Source organism: Salmo salar, chromosome 01 (assembly GCF_965601325.2).
Source record: "Salmo salar chromosome 01, fSalSal1, whole genome shotgun sequence".
NCBI lineage: Eukaryota > Metazoa > Chordata > Actinopteri > Salmoniformes > Salmonidae > Salmo > Salmo salar.
The window spans coordinates 79,647,754-79,665,832 of NC_138291.1; the positions used below are offsets into that span (position 1 = coordinate 79,647,754).

Sequence of the window (18,079 nt, forward strand, 5' to 3'; positions counted from 1 at the left end):
AGTTTGTAGTGGCGACCTTCAGCAATCAGGACACTTTGGAACAGTGACTGGTCCTTCAGAGTGGGAGGTAGTGTAGTTTCTCTGATGAAGATAGGATCTCTTAGTCATTCACAAATTCAATATAGCACACTACTAAATGTCCACAAGCTTTGTCAACCACACTGTGAGGAGGTTTAGCTCACATTTTTGATGGTCATATCTTCATAAACCAGAATCCTACCTGGTGTGTTTGCATTGTTGCGTAGTGATTGATTAACATCACAGTTAGTCACACACTAATACATACATTCCAAGTTGGGATGCAACCCCTGTATGTCATTGAAGACCACAAATACAGTTCACACATCATTCAAATTTGTAGTATCTTATTTATAATGCAAACCAAAACCAGCAATATGATTCAGCTCCAGATTCATGGTGTAAATCCCAGTGGGTGGATGCAGTCTGATAGGCTGGCTGGCATGCAACAGGGACATCTCCCTCCCAACCTCCCAAATGCTTGAGGGAGGAAGTCAATGAAAACATGCTGATGAGATTGAATTTATCAACAGGCAGCTGTGGGCTACAAATGATTCTTGTAAACCCCACATGCTTCACTTGATATCTCCATCATACCCACTGTACTATTTGTAATTATCGCTTTCACTTTCTCCTTTCAGACCCGACAATAATATTTGACCTGATTTTTTTGTTCAATTTTTTTCCTCAGGAAGAAGAGTTGAGGAAAAGTGGAGAGGCCAAGTATGCCCATTTGAGTAACGATCTCCATGTTTTAATTGAAGTCTTCGCTCCACCTGGAGAGGCCTATTCCCGCATGAGCCATGCCTTGGAGGAGATTAAGAAATTCCTAGTTCCAGTAAGTTCGTTTAAACCATTTCATTTACTCAAATTCCTCCAGGGTAATTGTGAGTTGTACATTCAGATGGGTCTGTGCACTTCCGCTCTTGTGGATTCCTCTACTGGGGCTTTTTTTGCACTCTCAGATGTAATTGAAAGTTTACAGGGTTAAGCAAATGATTAAAACAGCTCCAGACAGACTGAGGTTGGATGTTGGACATTGACAAGTTTTGGCACATCCCCAAATGAAATATCTCAAGAATGAAAATGAAGTACTTTTTTCACTTAACTTGCTATATTTTCTGGCAGGTTGCTATAGTAATTTTTTTAATATTACAACGCAAATAAAGCTTTTGCTTTGTTCTGCCCCCCCCCCCCCCCACCTCCCCCCACCCGTTCCCATCTAGCTAACAAGTTAGTTAATTTATTCCACAATTAACAAGTTCAGTATGGAGCCACTTGCAAGGCTCTGCCGACTTTGAGCCTACAGCAGTTAACGGTAATTAATGTGCCTACTGTGTAGGCATGCTCAGCTGAGGCTGTAAATATTAATACATCTTTGCAGTGTCTGCCAATCCCTCTGGTAGAAGGGCTGGATGAGAATTTCCTCATGGCATTTCTTGTGCTTCCCCTCTCCTTTCCTTAGGGTTTACATCACAGAATCTTAGCTTTGTTGGAGGGCCAGAGGTATGCTTCAGCTTCGGCAGCTGCACTGATCAGGTCATTGTACCCCCCAGCTCAGTCCAGACAATATATATTTAATATCTCCACTTTGTTCATAGTGGCCACCAGACTAGAATGTCAAGTAGAAGGACACCTGTGTGTACCCCTCAAGTATTATTGCGTTGGTAAGGTTTGAATGTACTTCTACTTTTGGGATTCGTTTTTTCCCCGCCATGCGGTTTGTCTCATTTCATGGAGACTCCTTTCCAGAGGCTGATGATAAACTCACCTAAATGCAACTGAGTTGGAGGAGGATGATTTTTTGTTTGAAGTATTTATCTTTCTTTCAAATGAAGTATGGAGGAGGGCCAAAGTAGCCAATCCAACGCTTGGCATTTTCCTTGGCATGCCCACCCACTACAGCCTACCAAAGCATGAGATCCTGTTAGTCTCTCCATTCATCTGTCAGTTTAGAATCAATGGACTTCTTCCAAAACTCGCCTTGCAAGCAAACAAAATGCCATAGTCAGACAATGTGTAATCTGGTTCAGATGGTTTTCCCTAAAAGGGGCAGGCGACATTTGTGAAAAGACCATTCATTAGGTACAGTGCATTCGGAAAGTATTCAGACCCCTTGAGTTTTTCCACATTTTGTCATGTTACAGCCTACCTCATCAATCTCCACACAGTACCCCATAATGACAAAGCAAAAACAAGTTTTGAGAAATGTTTCCAAATGTATTAAAAATAAAAAACAGAAATACCTTATTTACATAAGTATTATGACCCTTGGTTATGAGGCTCGATTTTGAGCTCAGGCGCATCCTGTTTCCATTGATCATCCTTGAGATGTTTCTACAACTTGATTGGAGTCCACATGTTGGTAAATTCAATTGATTGGACATGATTTGGAAAGGCACATACCTGTCTATATAAGGTCCCACAGTTGACAGTGCATGTCAGAGCAAAACCCAAGCCATGAGGTCGAAGGAATTGACAGGATTGTGTCGAGACATAGATCTGGGGAAGGGTACTAAAAACGCGTGGTAGTGGCAACATCACGCTGTGGGATGTTTTTCAGCGGCAGGAACATGGAGACTAGTCAGGATCGAGGCAAAGATGAATGGAGCAAAATATAGAGGGATCCTTGATGAAAACCTGCTCCAGAGCGCTCAGGACCTCAGACTGGGGCGAAGGTTCACCTTCCAACAGGCCAATGACCCTAAGTACACACCCAAGACAATGCAGCAGTGGCTTCAGGACAAGTCTCTGAATGTCCTTGAGTGGCCCAGCTGGAGCCCAGACTTGAACCCGATCAAACGTCTCTGGAGAGACCTAAAAAAAAGCTGTGCAGCAACGCTCCCCATCAAACCTGACAGAGCTTGAGAGGATCTGCAGAGAAGGATGTGAGAATGGGAGAATAAAAAATGTAATACATTTTAGAATAAGGCTGTGACATAACAAAATGTGGAAGAGGTCAAGGGGTCTGAATACTTTCCGAATGCACTGTATTTTTTATTTATTTTATTTTATTTCACCTTTATTTAATCAGGTAAGCTAATTGAGAACAAGTTCTCATTTACAACTGCGACCTGGCTAAGATAAAGCAAAGCAGTGCGACACAAACAACAACACAGAGTTACACATGGAATAAACAAGCGTACAGTCAATAACACAATAGAAGAAAAAAAACGTCTATATACAGTGTGTGCAAATGGCGTGAGGAGGTAAGGCAATAAATAGGCCATAGTAGCGAAGTAATTACAGTTTAGCAAATTAACACTGGAGTGATAGATGAGCAGATGATGATGTGCAAGTAGAAATACTGGTTTGCAAAAGAGCAGAAAAGTAAATAAAAACAATATGGGGATGAGGTAGGTAGATTGGGTGGGCTATTTACAGATGGGCTATGTACAGCTGCTGCGATCGGTTAGCTGCTCAGATAGCTGATGTTTAAAGTTAGTGAGGGAAATATGTCTCCAGCTTCAGCGATTTTTGCAATTCAGTCATTGGCAGCAGAGAACTGAGAGGAAAGGCGGCCAAAGGGGGTGTTGGCTTTGGGGATGACCAGTGAGATATACCTGCTGGAGCGCGTGCTACGGGTGGGTGTTGCTATCGTGACCAGTGAGCTGAGATAAGGCGGAGCTTTACCTAGCATAGACTTATAGATGACCTGGAGCCAGTGGGTCTGGCGACGAATATGTAGCGAGGGCCAGCCGACTAGAGCTTACAGGTTGCAGTGGTGGCTGGTATAAGGGGCTTTGGTGACAAAACGGATGGCACTGTGATAGACTGCATCCAGTTTGCTGAGTAGAGTATTGGAAGCTATTTTGTAAATGACATCGCCGAAGTCGAGGATCGGTAGGATAGTAAGTTTTACGAGGGTATGTTTGGCAGGGTGAGTGAAGGAGGCTTTGTTGCGAAATAGGAAGCCGATTCTAGATTTAATTTTGGATTGGAGATGTTTAATATGAGTCTGGAAGGAGAGTTTACAGTCTTGCCAGACACCTAGGTATTTGTAGTTGTCCACATATTCTAAGTCAGAACCGTCCAGAGTAGTGATGCTAGTCAGGCGGGCGGGTGCGGGCAGCGAACGGTTGAAAAGCATGCATTTGGTTTTACTAGCGTTTAAGAGCAGTTGGAGACCACAGAAGGAGTGTTGTATGGCATTGAAACTCGTTTGGAGGTTAGTTAATAACACAGTGTCCAAAGAAGGGCCAGATGTATACAGAATGGTGTCGTCTGCGTAGAGGTGGATCAGGGAATCACCCGCAGCAAGAGTGACATCGTTGATATATACAGAGAAAAGAGTCGGCCCGAGAATTGAACCCTGTGGTACCACCATAGAGACTGCCAGAGGACCGGACAACAGGCCCTCCGATTTGACACACTGAACTCTGTCTGAAAAGTAGTTGGTGAACCAGGCAAGGCAGTCATTTGAGAAACCAAGGCTGTTGAGTCTGCCGATAAGAATACGGTGATTGACAGAGTCAAAAGCCTTGGCCAGGTTGATGAAGACGGCTGCACAGTATTGTCTTTTATCGATCACGGTTATGATATCGTTTAGTACCTTGAGCGTGGCTGAGGTGCACCCGTGACCAGCTCGGAAACCGGATTGCACAGCGGAGGTAAGGTACGGTGGGATTCGAAATGGTCAGTGATCTGTTTATTAACTTGGCTTTCGAAGACTTTAGAAAGGCAGGGCAGGATGGATATAAGTCTGTAACAGTTTGGGTCTAGAGTGTCACCCCCTTTGAAGAGGGGGATGACCGTGGCAGCTTTCCAATCTTTAGGGATCTCGGACGATACGAAAGAGAGGTTGAACTGACTGGTAATAGGGGTTGCAACAATGGCGGCGGATAATTTTAGAAAGAGAGGATCCAGATTGTCTAACCCAGCTGATTTGTACGGATCCAGGTTTTGCAGCTCTTTCAGAACATCTGCTATCTGGATTTGGGTGAAGGAGAAGCTGGGGAGGCTTGGGCAAGTAGCTGCGGGGGGTGTGGAGCTGTTGGCCGGGTTGGGATAGCCAGGAGGAAAGTATGGCCAGCTGTAGAGAAATGTTTATTGAAATTCTCGATTATCGTGGATTTATTGGTGTTGACAGTGTTACCTAGCCTCATTGCAGTGGGCAGCTGGGAGGAGGTGCTCTTATTCTCCATGGACTTTACAGTGTCCCAAAACATTTTGGAGTTAGAGCTACAGGATGCAAATTTCTGTTTGAAAAAGCTAGCCTTTGCTTTCCTGACTGACTGCGTGTATTGGTTCCTGACTTCCCTGAAAAGTTGCATATCGCGGGGACTATTTGATGCTAGTGCAGTCCGCCACAGAATGTTTTTGTGCTGGTCGAGGGCAGTCAAGTCTGGAGTGAACCAAGGGCTATATCTGTTCTTATTTCTACATTTTTTGAAAGGGGCATGCTTATTTAAGATGGTGAGGAAATTACTTTTAAAGAACGACCAGGCATCCTCTACTGACGGGATGAGGTCAATATCCTTCCAGGGTACCCGGGCCAGGTCGATTAGTAAGGCCTGCTCGCAGAAGTGTTTTAGGGAGCGTTTGACAGTGATGAGGGGTGGTCGATTGACCGTGGATGCAGGCAATGAGGCAGTAATCGCTGAGATCCTGATTGAAAACAGCAGAGGTGTATTTGGAGGGCAAGTTGGTCAGGATAATATCTATGAGGGTGCCCATGTTTACGGATTTAGGGTTGTACCTGGTGGGTTCCTTGATAAATTGTGTGAGATTGAGGGCATCTAGCTTAGATTGTAGGACTGCAGGGGTGTTAAGCATATCCCAGTTTAGGTCACCTAACAGAATGAACTCTGAAGATAGATGGGGCAATCAATTCACATATGGTGTCCAGGGCACAGCTGGGAGCTGATGAGGGTCTATAACAGGCGGCAACAGTGAGAGACTTATTTCTGGAGAGATTAATTTTTTTAATTAGAAGCTCGAACTGTTTGGGCATAGACCTGGAAAGTATGACAGAACTTTGCAGGCTATCTCTGTAGTAGATTGCAACTCCTCCTCCTTTGGCAGGTCTATCTGGACGGAAAATGTTGTAGTTGGGGATGGAAATCTCAGAATATTTGGTGGCCTTCCTTGTCAAGGACATCAGGGTTGGCAGAGTGTGCTAAAGCAGTGAGTAAAACAAACTTAGGAAGGAGGCTTCTGATGTTAACATGCATGAAACCAAGGCTTTTTTGGTTACAGAAGTCAACAAATGAGAGTGCCTGGGGACACGCAGGGTCTGGGTTAACCTCCACATCACCCAAGGAACAGAGGAGGAGTAGGATGAGGGTACAGCTAAAGGCTAGCAAAACTGGTCATCTAGTGCGTTGGGGACAGAGAATAAAAGGAGCAGATTTCTGGGAGTGGTAGAATAGATTCAGGGCATAATGTGCTGACAGGGGTATGGTGGGGTGCGGGTACAGTGGAGGTAAACCCAGGCACCGAGTGATGATAAGAGAGGTTGCATCTCTGGACGGGCTAGTTATGCTGGGTGAGATCCCCACATGTGTGGGAGGTGGGACAAAGGAAGTATCTGAGGCATGTTGAGTGGGACTAGGGGCTCCGCAGTAACTAAGACAGTAATAACTATCCTAAACAACAGTGTACAAGGTATATTGACATTTGAGAGAGACATAAAGCGAGGCATAAAGCAATCACAGGTGTTGATTGGGAGAGCTAGCTAAGGCTACAACAGGTAAGACAACAACAGCTAATCAGCTAAGACAACAACAACAACAGGTAAAATGGCGATGAATGGGCAGAGAGGGTCGGTAAACTACACACAGGGCCTGTATTGGGGCCGACAGATAAACAAAAAATTAAATAGAGTACCGTGATTAATGAACAGTCCAGCAGGCATCAGCTATGTAGCCAAGTGATCATAGGGTCCAGTGAACAGCAATAGATGGAACAGGGAAGCCGCGGGGTAGTCGTTACTACGCTAGCACGCGGGAGACACAGCGTTTATGATGGGCTCAAATTGTATGTGAGGAGTTGGGACTTGGATCACGTACTGTCACTTGGTACCCGAAGAGTAGTGATTCATGCAGCACAATGTGCAGCATTAATACTTAATAACAGGTGTGTCTGTACTATATCTCAGTCATCAGCAGTATGGACCACAGAGGAGTTGTTAGGGAGGGGACTGACGGTAGAGACGCTCTCACTTGCTAACGCAGACCCAATGAGGGTGCTGTACACCACAACCCACAAATCCCCCAATGTACTGTAAGAACGCTCTAGTTATGTATTTCACTGCAATGTCTGGCTCCCCTTACATTATACAATAATATTACCACCACTATTGTCTAAAAGTGAAACAATTAATGCGAAATCTTCTGAAAATTGTTTTGATGATATTGTATATCAGTTATTTTGGTCATCTTATTATAATGGCAAATTTAACCTCTCTTTCTTTCTGCCAGTGTTTCATTAGCTTCTCTGGAAATAGCTCCCAACCGAAGCTCAATCACTGTGTTTTGTCTGCAAGTTGTTGCCTCCTGGTTCAGTTACAAGCATTTTACCACTCAGTTTTCATTCAGAGGCTAATTAGCCTAGCCTGGCCACCCAACGGCCTCCATAATGATCTCATCAGGCTAGCCATTACATCTATTCATCTCGGAATGCATTTATTTTGCGATCCAATTTGAGCCCATCGAGTTTTGACTATGGGGAAACTTGGTGCAATCAAGTGATTTCATTTGAAGCAATTCAAGGCATTGCTTCCTTTTTACAGAGCAAATTATTTAGGAACAGGCTTGATTGCATTTACTTCATTCACTCGTTGGAAAACAGCCATTTTGATCACGTCTGGATGTCCTCAAGTCACTAGTCAATATGTTTTGGACATTATACACAAAATGCAAAATGCATCACTGATGGAAAGGGAAAGGCATGAATGAGTGAATATTGTTGATATCTTTGGGGTGATGTTAGCCTTTCATTTTCAGTGTCCTTAAGAGTAGCCAGTGGCTACATGGCATGACGTCTGTACTGTTCACAATCAAGTGACCAAAACAAGTTATCTGTCTTAACTTTTACTGAAGTATGACAATTATGTACTTTTTACATCACTGGCATTACACCTGGGAGGAAAACACTTAAATTTGCTTGACTTGCCATTGGCTCAACCATTGGCTCAACTTACCCCATTGCATTGGCTCAACTCAAACATTTTGACTATATTAACCCACACAGCTACAAGGATGTACTTTCATGCTAGGTTTATGACTTCATATTGAAGCTTATAGAGACCCCAACTGATATATAGAACAATCTTAAAATTATCTATTTTGGTTTAGATACACGCATCATGAAACCTCTAACACAATAAATTAATTTGACTTGGTGAAAATCAATATTTTGGACCTAATTTACCACTTTTTCCATGTGGTGTCTTCCTTCACAAACTCCATGAAATTATGACCTCTTCCTAAATATTTGGTACAATTATTAATTGTGTGTATGGTTTCCTAGGAACAAGGGGTGCTCAACTTACCTCTTTGGCTCAACCTATCCCACTCTCCCCTACAGCTATTTGTAGACTTTAGTTGTTTGTTTTTCTCAAAGCCTCTGTCAACACCCAACTTTCACGAGCCCAATCAGATTTGTTGCACTTTGGTTAAGCTACACAATTCCAATTACGAGAGATGCTAGACGTTCCTTCACACCAAGACGTTGCTTAAGGCCATTTGTTTATATATACTATGAATCAACGGGCGTGCTTGTGAGCAATGCCTTTAAACAGGTTAACAATCACAAGGCCGTAGGGCCAGACGGATTACCAGGACGCGTACTCAGTGCATGCGCCGATCAGCTGGCAAGAGGCTTCACTGACATTTTCAACCTCTCCCTGACCCAGTCTGTAATGCCTATATGTTTCAAGCAGACCACCAAAGTCCCTGTGCCAAGGTAACCTGTCTAAATGACTATCCTCCTGTAGCACTCACATCTGTAGCCGTGAAATACTTTGAAAGGCCAGTCATGGCTCAGGTCCCTCAGTTAAGCCTACTAGAAAGTGTGTGCCCTCAGGCCTGGAGGGAAGCAAAAGTAATTCCGCTACCTAAGAATAGTAAAGCCCCCTTTACTGGCTGAACCGGCTGACAAATCAGCCTGTTACCAGCCCTTAGTAAACTTTTGGAGAAAGTTGTGTTTGTCCAGATACAATGCTATTTTACAGTAAACAAACAGACTTCATCATGCTTATAGGGAAGGACATTCAACAAGCACAGCACATTTTAACAAATTACTGATGATTGGCTGAGAGAAATGTATGATAAAAAGATTGTGGGGGCTGTTTTGTTAGACCAGTCTGACTTTTGACATTATTGATCATAGTCTGATGCTGGAAAAACTTTGTTATGGCTTTACACCTGCTGCTATATTGTGAATAAAGAGTTACCTGTCTAACAGAACACAGAGGGTGTGCTTTAATGGAAGCCTCTCCAACATAATTCAGGAAGAATCAGGAATTCCCAAGGGCAGCTGTCTAGGCCCCTTACTTTTTCAATCTTTACTAATGACATGTCACCGGATTTGAGTAAAGCCAGTGTGTCTATGTATGCGGATGGCTCAAGACTATACACGTCAGCTACTACAGCAACTGAAATGACTGCAACAAAGATCTGCAGTTATTTTGAGCATTGTTGGCAAGGAATAAGTTAGTCCTAAATATTTCAAAAACTAAAAGCATTGTATTTGGTGCAAATCATTCACTAAACCCTAAACCTCAACTAAATATTCTAATGAATAAATTGGAATTGAGCAAGTTGAGGTGACTAAACTGCTTGGACTAACCCTGGATTGTAACCTGTCATGGTCAAAGCATGTTGATACAACAGTAGCTAAGATGGGGAAGAAGTCTGCCCATAATAAAGCACTGCTCTGCCTTCTTACCAAACTATCAACAAGGCAGGTCCTACAGGCCCTAGTTTTGTCGCACCTGGACTACTGTTCAGTCGTGTAGTCAGGTGCCACAAAGAGGTACTTAAGAAAATTACAATTGTCTCAGAACAGGGCAGCACGGTGGGCCCTTAAATATACACAGAGAGCTAACATGAATGATTTGCATGTCAATCTCTCATGGTTCAAAGTGGAGGAGAGATTGACTTCACTACTTGTTTTTGTAAGAAGTGTTGACAATCTGAATGCACCTAGCTGTCTGTTTGAACTACTAGGACACCCATGCATACTCCACAAGACATACCACCTGAGGTCTCTTCACAGTCCCCAAGTCCAGAACAGACTATGGGAGGCGTACAGTACTACATAGAGCCATGACTACATGGAACTCTATTCCACATCAGGTAACTGATGCAAGCAGTAGAATCAGATTTAAATACAGAGAAAAATGCACGTTATGGAAGAGCAGGGACTGTGAAGAGGGACACACACAGGTACCCCAACAGATCCACAGATGATTCAATCTCTATTGCAATCTACATCTGGGTACGAACATCTGGGCCGAGGGTATGTTGACTTCCTGCTCTTGTTCTGGGAAGAGTGGAGGCTGATACCCTATGGAGCACTCGGAAGGGGAGAGTCCCGTGGCCGAACAGGGGAGACTGTTCCGGACATACTCCACCCAGACCAGTTGTCGGCTCCAGGTAGTGGGGTTGGTCGAGACGAGGCATCTTAAGGTTGTTTCCAGGTCGTGGTTTGCTCGCTCCGACTTGCCGTTGGATTGGGGATGGAATCTGGAGGTCAGGCTGTCTGATGACCCAATAAGGGTGCAGAACGCCTTCCAAAACCGAGACGAGAACTGAGGACCCCGGTCGGAGACCATGTCCACCGGGAGTCCATGGATCCGGAAGACGTGCTGCACCTTAAGCTGGGCTGTCTCTTTGGCATATGGTAGTTTGGGGAGAGGGATGAAATGAGCAGCGTTGGAAAACCGATCCACTACCGTCAGAATGACGGTGTTGCCGTCAGACGGAGGGAACCCAGTGACAAAGTCCAGGAAAATATGGGACCAGGGACGATGAGGGACAGGTAGTGGCTGAAGGAGGCCGGAAGGGACTTTCCACGGAGTCTTATTCTGAGCACAAAATTGCATGCAGCGATGAAGGCCACCAGAAACGTTGTCGGAGGAAGGCCAGAGTTTGACGGGAACCCGAATGACAGGTAAGCCTGGAAGAATGAGCCCATTCCAAGACCCGGGACCGGACTGAATTAGGGACGAACAACCGGTTAGCCGGGCCCCCTCTAGGGGCAGGCTGGTAATGTTGTGCCTTGCGGACAAGGGTCTCAATACCCCAGCCCACAGAAGCCGCAAGACATGAGGTAGGGAGGATGGTCTCGGAGTCAGAGGGTATGGCAGCGGAACTGTATAGCCGAGAGAGGGCGTCAGGTTTAACATTCTTGGAACCTAGGTGGTAGGAAATGGTGAAGTTGAATCTGGTGAATAACAAGCCCACCGGGCCTGCCTGTAGTTAAGGTGCTTGGCTGTGTGGAGATATTCCAAATTCTTATGGTCGGTCCAAACCAAAAATGGATGTTCTGCTCCTCCCAGCCAGAGCCTCCACTCCTCTAGTGCCATCTTGACTGCCAGGAGTTCTCAGTTACCTACGTCATAGTTCCTTTCTGCAGAGTTGATACGACGGGACAGGAAGGCACAGGGATGGAACTTTTAGTCCTGGGCAGATCACTGGGACATGATAGCACCCACTCCAACGTCAGAAACATCGACATCAACCACAAACTGACAGGACAGGTCCGGATGGACGAGGATGGGTGCTGTAGGGAACTGATGCTTCAGGTCCACAAAGACTCTGTCAACAGCTGGGGACCATGTGAACGGTACCTTGGGAGAGGTGAGTGCAGAGAGGGGGGCCGTCAGGGTGCTGTAGCCTCGAATAAACTGAGGTAGAAATTGGCAAACCCCAGGAAACGTTGTAGCTGCACCCTGGACGTAGGTTGGGGCCAATCCACTACTGCTTTCATCTTTTCAGGGTCCATCTGGACATTTACTTCAGCAATGACATATCCCAGAAAGGAGACTGTAGAACGGTGGAACTCGCACTTCTACGCTTTCACAAATAACTGGTTCTCCAGGAGGCGCTGAAGGACTTCTCGAACATGGTTGATGTGATCTTGGGCAGAACGGGGAAAAATCTGGATGTCATCGAGGTAGACAAACACAAAATGATTTAACATGTTTACCAGTGCCTGGAAGATTGCAGGGGGCGTTGGTGAGTCCAAATGGCATGACAAGGTACTCATAATGTCCACTGGCAGTGTTGAAGGCTGTCTTCCACTCATCTCCTTCACGTATCCGAACCAGGTGGTAGGCATTCCGAAGGTCCAGCTTGGAGAAGATGGTAGTCCCCTGGAGAGGTTCGAAAGCCGAGGATAGGAGTGGTAGGGGGTAACGATTCTTGATCGTTATGTCATTAAGACCCCAGTATTCAATGCACGGACGTAGGGTCTTGTCCTTCTTTTCCACAAAGAAAAACCCTGTGCTGGCAGGGGATGCAGAAGGATGGATGCCTCCAGCAGCCAGAGTCCTCAATATATGGTCTCCGGGCCGGATAGAGAATTTAGCCGACCACGAGGCGGTGTGGTGCCTGGGAGAAGGTCAATAGCACAATCGTTGGGACAATGCGGGGGAATAAAAGTAGCCCGTGCCTTACTGAAGACCACCAGGAGGTCATGGTACTCTGCAGGAACGGCAGAGAAATCCGAGGCTTTACTTAAGACCTGAGGAGGACGTCTCGGGGAAGGCTGCGCCGAAATGGGAATGACAGAACGGACTCCAACCCATGGTTGAACTCGTGGTCCAGTCAATAATGGGGTTGTGTTTTTGGAGCCAAGAAAATCCCAAAACAGGAACACTAGGGGAATCAATGAGGAGAAGCTGTATTGACTCACTGTGATTTCCTGAAACCCGCAGATTAACAGGAACAGCGCAGTGGGTAACTCTTCCAATGGAGCCGCAGTCCAGTGCTCTAGCGTCCACGGGAACAGAGAGGGGTTGAGTGGGGATACCTAATTCAGAAACTAGGGTAGCATCCATAAAATTCTCATCCGCCCCAGAGTCAATGAGCGCCCGGAGAGACTTAGACTGGTCTCCCCACAGCAGTATCACAAGAAAAGGAGTGCGGGTGATGAGAATTGGATAATTCCCAGTCTGGCTCACCAGAGTACTTGTACCTACTAAAGATATAGGTCTCTTAACAGGGAAGCTGGCTATATTATATCCCGCAGCCCCACAGTACAGACAACAGTTGGAGCTCAGCCTACGGGAATGTTCCCTAGGCGATAATCCAGCTCTGAACAGTTGCATAGGCTCAGGAGTAACCGACTCACCCGATGATTCTCGAGGGAACTCGGGTGGCTTCGGCTCTTCTTGGAAATGCACACTTTGGGGACTTCCTGATTCCTTCGGAGGTGAGCAAGCAGCAGCGGATGAACAAATGTTCCCGAGACCTGACCTCCTCCCACTCCGGCGTTCTCGTAGGTGACAATCAATCAAATCAAATCACATTTTATTAGTCACATGGCCGAATACAAGAGGTGTAGACCTTGAGAGTGAAGTGAAATGCTTACTTACGAGCTCCTAACCATTAGTGAAGTTTCAAAAAAATATGGATAAGAATAAGAGATAAAAGTAACAAGTAATTAAAGAGCAGCAGTAAAAAAAAAATAACAATATATACAGGGGGGTGCCGGTACAGAGTCAAGTGCGGGGGCACCGGTTAGTTGAGGTAGTATGTACATGTAGGTAGAATTATTAAAGTGACTATGCATAGATGACAACAGAGAGTGGCAGTGGTGTGGAGAGGGGGGGGGGGAGCAATGCAAATAGTCTGGGTAGCCATTTCACTAGATGTTTAGGATTCTTATGGCTTGGGGGTAGAAGCTGTTTAGAAGCCTCTTGGACCTAGACTTGGCACTCCGGTACCGCTTGCCATGCGGAAGCAGAGAGAACAGTCTATGACTAGGGTGGCTGGAGTCTTTGACAATTTTTAGAGCCTTCCTCTGACACCGCCTGGTATAGAGGTCCTGGATGGCAGGAAGCTTGGCCCCAGTGATGTACTGGGCCATTCACACTATCCTTTGTAGTGCCTTGCAGTCGGAGGCCGAGCAGTTGCCATACCAGGCAGTGATGCAACCAGTCAGGATGCTCTCGATGGTGCAGCTGTAGAACGTGTTGAGGATCTGAGGACCCATGCAAAATCTTTTCAGTCTCCTGAGGGGGAATAGGTTTTGTCGTACCCGCTTCATAACTGTCTGGGTGTGCTTGGACCATGTTAGTTTGTTGGTGATGTGGACACCAAGGAACTTAAAGCTCTCAACCTGCTCCATTGCAGCCCCGTCGATGAGAATGGGGGCATGCTCGGTCCTCTTTTTCCTGTAGTCCACAATCATCTCCTTTGTCTTGATCACATTGAGGGAGAGGTTGTTGTCCTGGCACCACACGGACTAATCGGAACGGCGATGAGGGAATCAAGGTCCAATAGTCCAATGGCAACTCCAAGCTGCGAGCTCGTCTTTTATTTCCTCCGACAGTCCATGAAGGAAGGTATCGAACAGAGCCTCCAGATTCCAGGCACTCTCGGCGGCCAATGTGCGAAAATCTACTGCGTAGTCTGCCACACTACGGGAGTTCTGATGTACCTTCAGTAGTTTTCGGGCCGCCTCTCTCCCGGGCACCGGAAAATCAAATACCTTCCTCACCTCCGCCATGAAATCGTCCAGGTTATGGCAAACGGCAGATTGTTGCTCCCAAACAGCTGTCGCCCAGGAGAGCACCCTTCCGGACATTAGCGTAATTAGATACGTTATCTTCGATCGATCCGAAAGGAACGAAGATGGCTATAGCTCAAAAATGAGGGAGCACTGGGAAAGAAACGCCCGGCAGGTTCCAGGATTGCCTGCATATCGCTCCGGAGGAGGTAAGCTGCATTCTCGGGGAGCCAAGGTAGGCTGAACAAACCCACCACTAGTAGGGAAGTTACTGAGTGGCTTGGAGGTCTCAGATGTGCCGTGCTGCCTGTGAGCTAATTCACGGAATTGCTCCGTTAACGCCTTGAACCCCTCCATCAGGTTCTGAAGTAGCTCCTCCTGTCTCTTAATGGTAGCTCCCTGCAGGGAGACAGCGTGACGGAGCTGGTCCAAGTCTGCTGGGTCAGTCATGGCCAGTTCGTACTATAACGACACAAGGCGAGACCCAGATGCAGACACAGGAGGCAGATGGTTTGAGCTCTGATATTTATTATAGTCCAAGGGGTAGGCAAAAGGCAGGTCGGGGACAGGCAAGAGTTCATAACCAGGTCAGAGTCCAAAACGGTACAGGGCGGTTAAACTAAGTAGAGGCTGAGTGCTGTCCACAATGCCATCTCTCATATTTGTTTTAGCCTAGCTGTCTTTGCAAACAGGACAAGGATAAGTGGTTGGAGGAAATGAGACCTGTTTATCTGTCTAAGCCTGTTGACAAGATAATAAAATATGTTTCATCCACTTTGTTATCTAGCCTGTGATTCAGATCCTATTCATGTTCAATGACTGACTGAGAGAAACATTGACGAATCAAGAGGCAGCAATGCAATATTTTTTATTTTATATTTAACTTGGCAAGTCGGTTAAGAACAAATTCTTATTTACAATGATGGCCTAGGAACAGTGGGTTAACTGCCTCGTTCAGGGGCAGAACGACAGATTTTTACCTTGTCAGCTCGGTTACTGGCCCAACGCTCTAACCACTAAGCTACCTGCCGCCCAATATTCACACACAAGAACAATATAATAGCTTCTTTCAATATGGCCTCCAATGCCCTCCCAACCCACTCTTAGTGCAAATGAGGACAAATATTATAAGTTGTTTCCCCTGGTTTCTCACGTGACCCTCTGAAAGCCCCACAGAGTTTTGAAACTCAGAGGCTGAGTGTCTAATAACATCGTTTTTTTTACCCATTCAGCCCTTTTAGATCTGTGGCCTACTTGAGGGAGGACGGACAGAAGCTGGACATGATGTAGCTATACAAGGCCATGGACCTTGAATGACTTATGGTGCAGATAAATGCATTTATAAAGCATTAGCTATATGTTTATGCCTTACAGTAAAGAAAGTGTTATCACATTTTCACTCTGTTTTCCTCTGTGTTTGTGTGTGTTTTGGATTGCTGTCTGACGTTATCTTTTGAGACACTATTAATGCTGAGATTTTAATTTATGTCCTTGAATTTCCCCTCATCTATTTCAATGTTCTAAAATGTTCTAACAACTCTCAGTAGACTGAGACTTGTTCTCCTAAATAAAACAGAGTGATGGCCTCTATTAAAAAGAGGAGGATCCCATCAACATTCCTAATATTAAGCACATTGCTTATCTTTACAACAAGAGTATAGTCTACCTGGCTGGCATGAAAATAAACCACGAGAAACGCAACCTCCATTCGCTATTTAAGTACATAGATGACATGTATTTTTCCCCCGTCCCTGTTTCGTGACAGGTCTAAATCAAAACAAATTTCACACAGATATTATTTAGTATATGTAAAGACAAGATTACATCAAGAATAGTGTGATGGTTGACCATATTAGCCTATCACTTGTGAATTAAATATTATCACTTGTGAATGATGCCCAGTTTAAGGCAAGAAACAATGCCTTTTTTTGGTGACTTTTGTTTTAACTCTCAGTAGACTGAGACTTGGTCCCCTAAACTACTCTGACCAGAACATTCTCTAAATGAATATTCAGTGTTAAACTAAATCATGCATTTCCTGTGAATATCCTCTGAATTTTTATTTGGGAGAACTTTGTTGAGGTTTCGAGCATCGGTTGCGTTCGGATGACAAATCTTCTCTTTTATTTATTTTGAGGCCTGTTGTATTCTTTCCCACAGGACTACAATGATGAGATCAGACAGGAGCAGCTGAGGGAGCTCTCCTACTTGAACGGAGGATCAGAGGACACCAACAGAGGGAGGACAGTAAGGGGGCGGGGCTTACGGCTGGCTTCCACGACAACCGCACGGTATGTATTTGCAAAGACCAGCCATGTTGATTATGATCTGCTTGCGTTTCCATCCCAAATCATTACTGGTTATTGAGTGTGTGTGTGTGTGTGTGTGTGTGTGTGTGTGTGTGTGTGTGTGTGTGTGTGTGTGTGTGTGTGTGTGTGTGTGTGTGTGTGTGTGCGTGCGTGCGTGCGTGCGTGCGTGCGCATTTGTGTGGTCTTGTTTTGCATCTGTGTGAACTTTAACTCAACGATCACAATCAAAATGTAATCTTGGCTTTATTGCTTTTAATACTCACACCGCGTTTGATGAATGATTCATATTTACTTTCAAGCACATATTGTTAATTATTCATCATGTAACATATGAATCATTTATATATTTAATATCTCAGATGACATGACATACCTCAATAATTCATATTTCATACAATCTTCACCGGCCATGGCCATGTCTTCAGTGTGACAGTCCCTGAAGGATTTTGAGTGTACGGTGACAGCTTGCACTATACTACCTCAGGTGGTAATGGACGTAAACACGCCCGTGTTCTCATGTGATTCCGATTCTGCTCATTTAGAATCACCACCACGTTCCTCCCCTGATTTGCTCCTTATGCTGCGCTGATAAGCTATTACTGTAAATCTCCATGAGAAATATGCACCGGTAATGTGGCCGTAATGCTCCTTGGAGTCTTTGTATTTTCGGATCATAATTGACTGCTAGCTTTAGTGAAGGTTCAGCAGTGCCAGAAGACTGTGTATCTCGGCCTCCTCCATCTTGCTAGTGTTAAAACGTCTGGATGTTCTCCAAATATAGACAGCTTTATGACCTTAAATCCACCCTGCACTCCCTGTGGTGCTCCTCTGGCTCTTCTAGGCAGTAAAATCTCAGGACCGAAGACAGCATCCCAGCATCCGCCTCCCAACACCCTAATTTCAGCGCAGACACACCAGGGTCCGGGCCCATTTGCCTTTTGATCTGTGACTATTGGTGCGAGTTGTGTGCACAGTCAAATAACTGTCAATGCACCCTGAAAAGTATAGCCTCCTTCACTGGGATAAACACAGTGGGTCCCGGATCATTTCTCTGCCAGCCTAGCAAACCA

The 18,079-nt window shown here is 45.3% G+C and overlaps 1 protein-coding gene across 1 annotated transcript in view; it reads left to right on the forward strand.

Moving 5' to 3' along the window:
* The window catches only part of LOC106612832 (KH domain-containing, RNA-binding, signal transduction-associated protein 2), a 120,541-nt gene that overhangs the window by 83,742 nt on the left and 18,720 nt on the right, over positions 1 to 18,079 (forward strand). The window contains exons 4-5 of the mRNA XM_014214393.3: positions 710 to 856; positions 16,861 to 16,991. Coding sequence (XP_014069868.1) covers positions 710 to 856; positions 16,861 to 16,991 — 278 coding nt within the window. The remainder of the gene's footprint in view (positions 1 to 709; positions 857 to 16,860; positions 16,992 to 18,079) is intronic.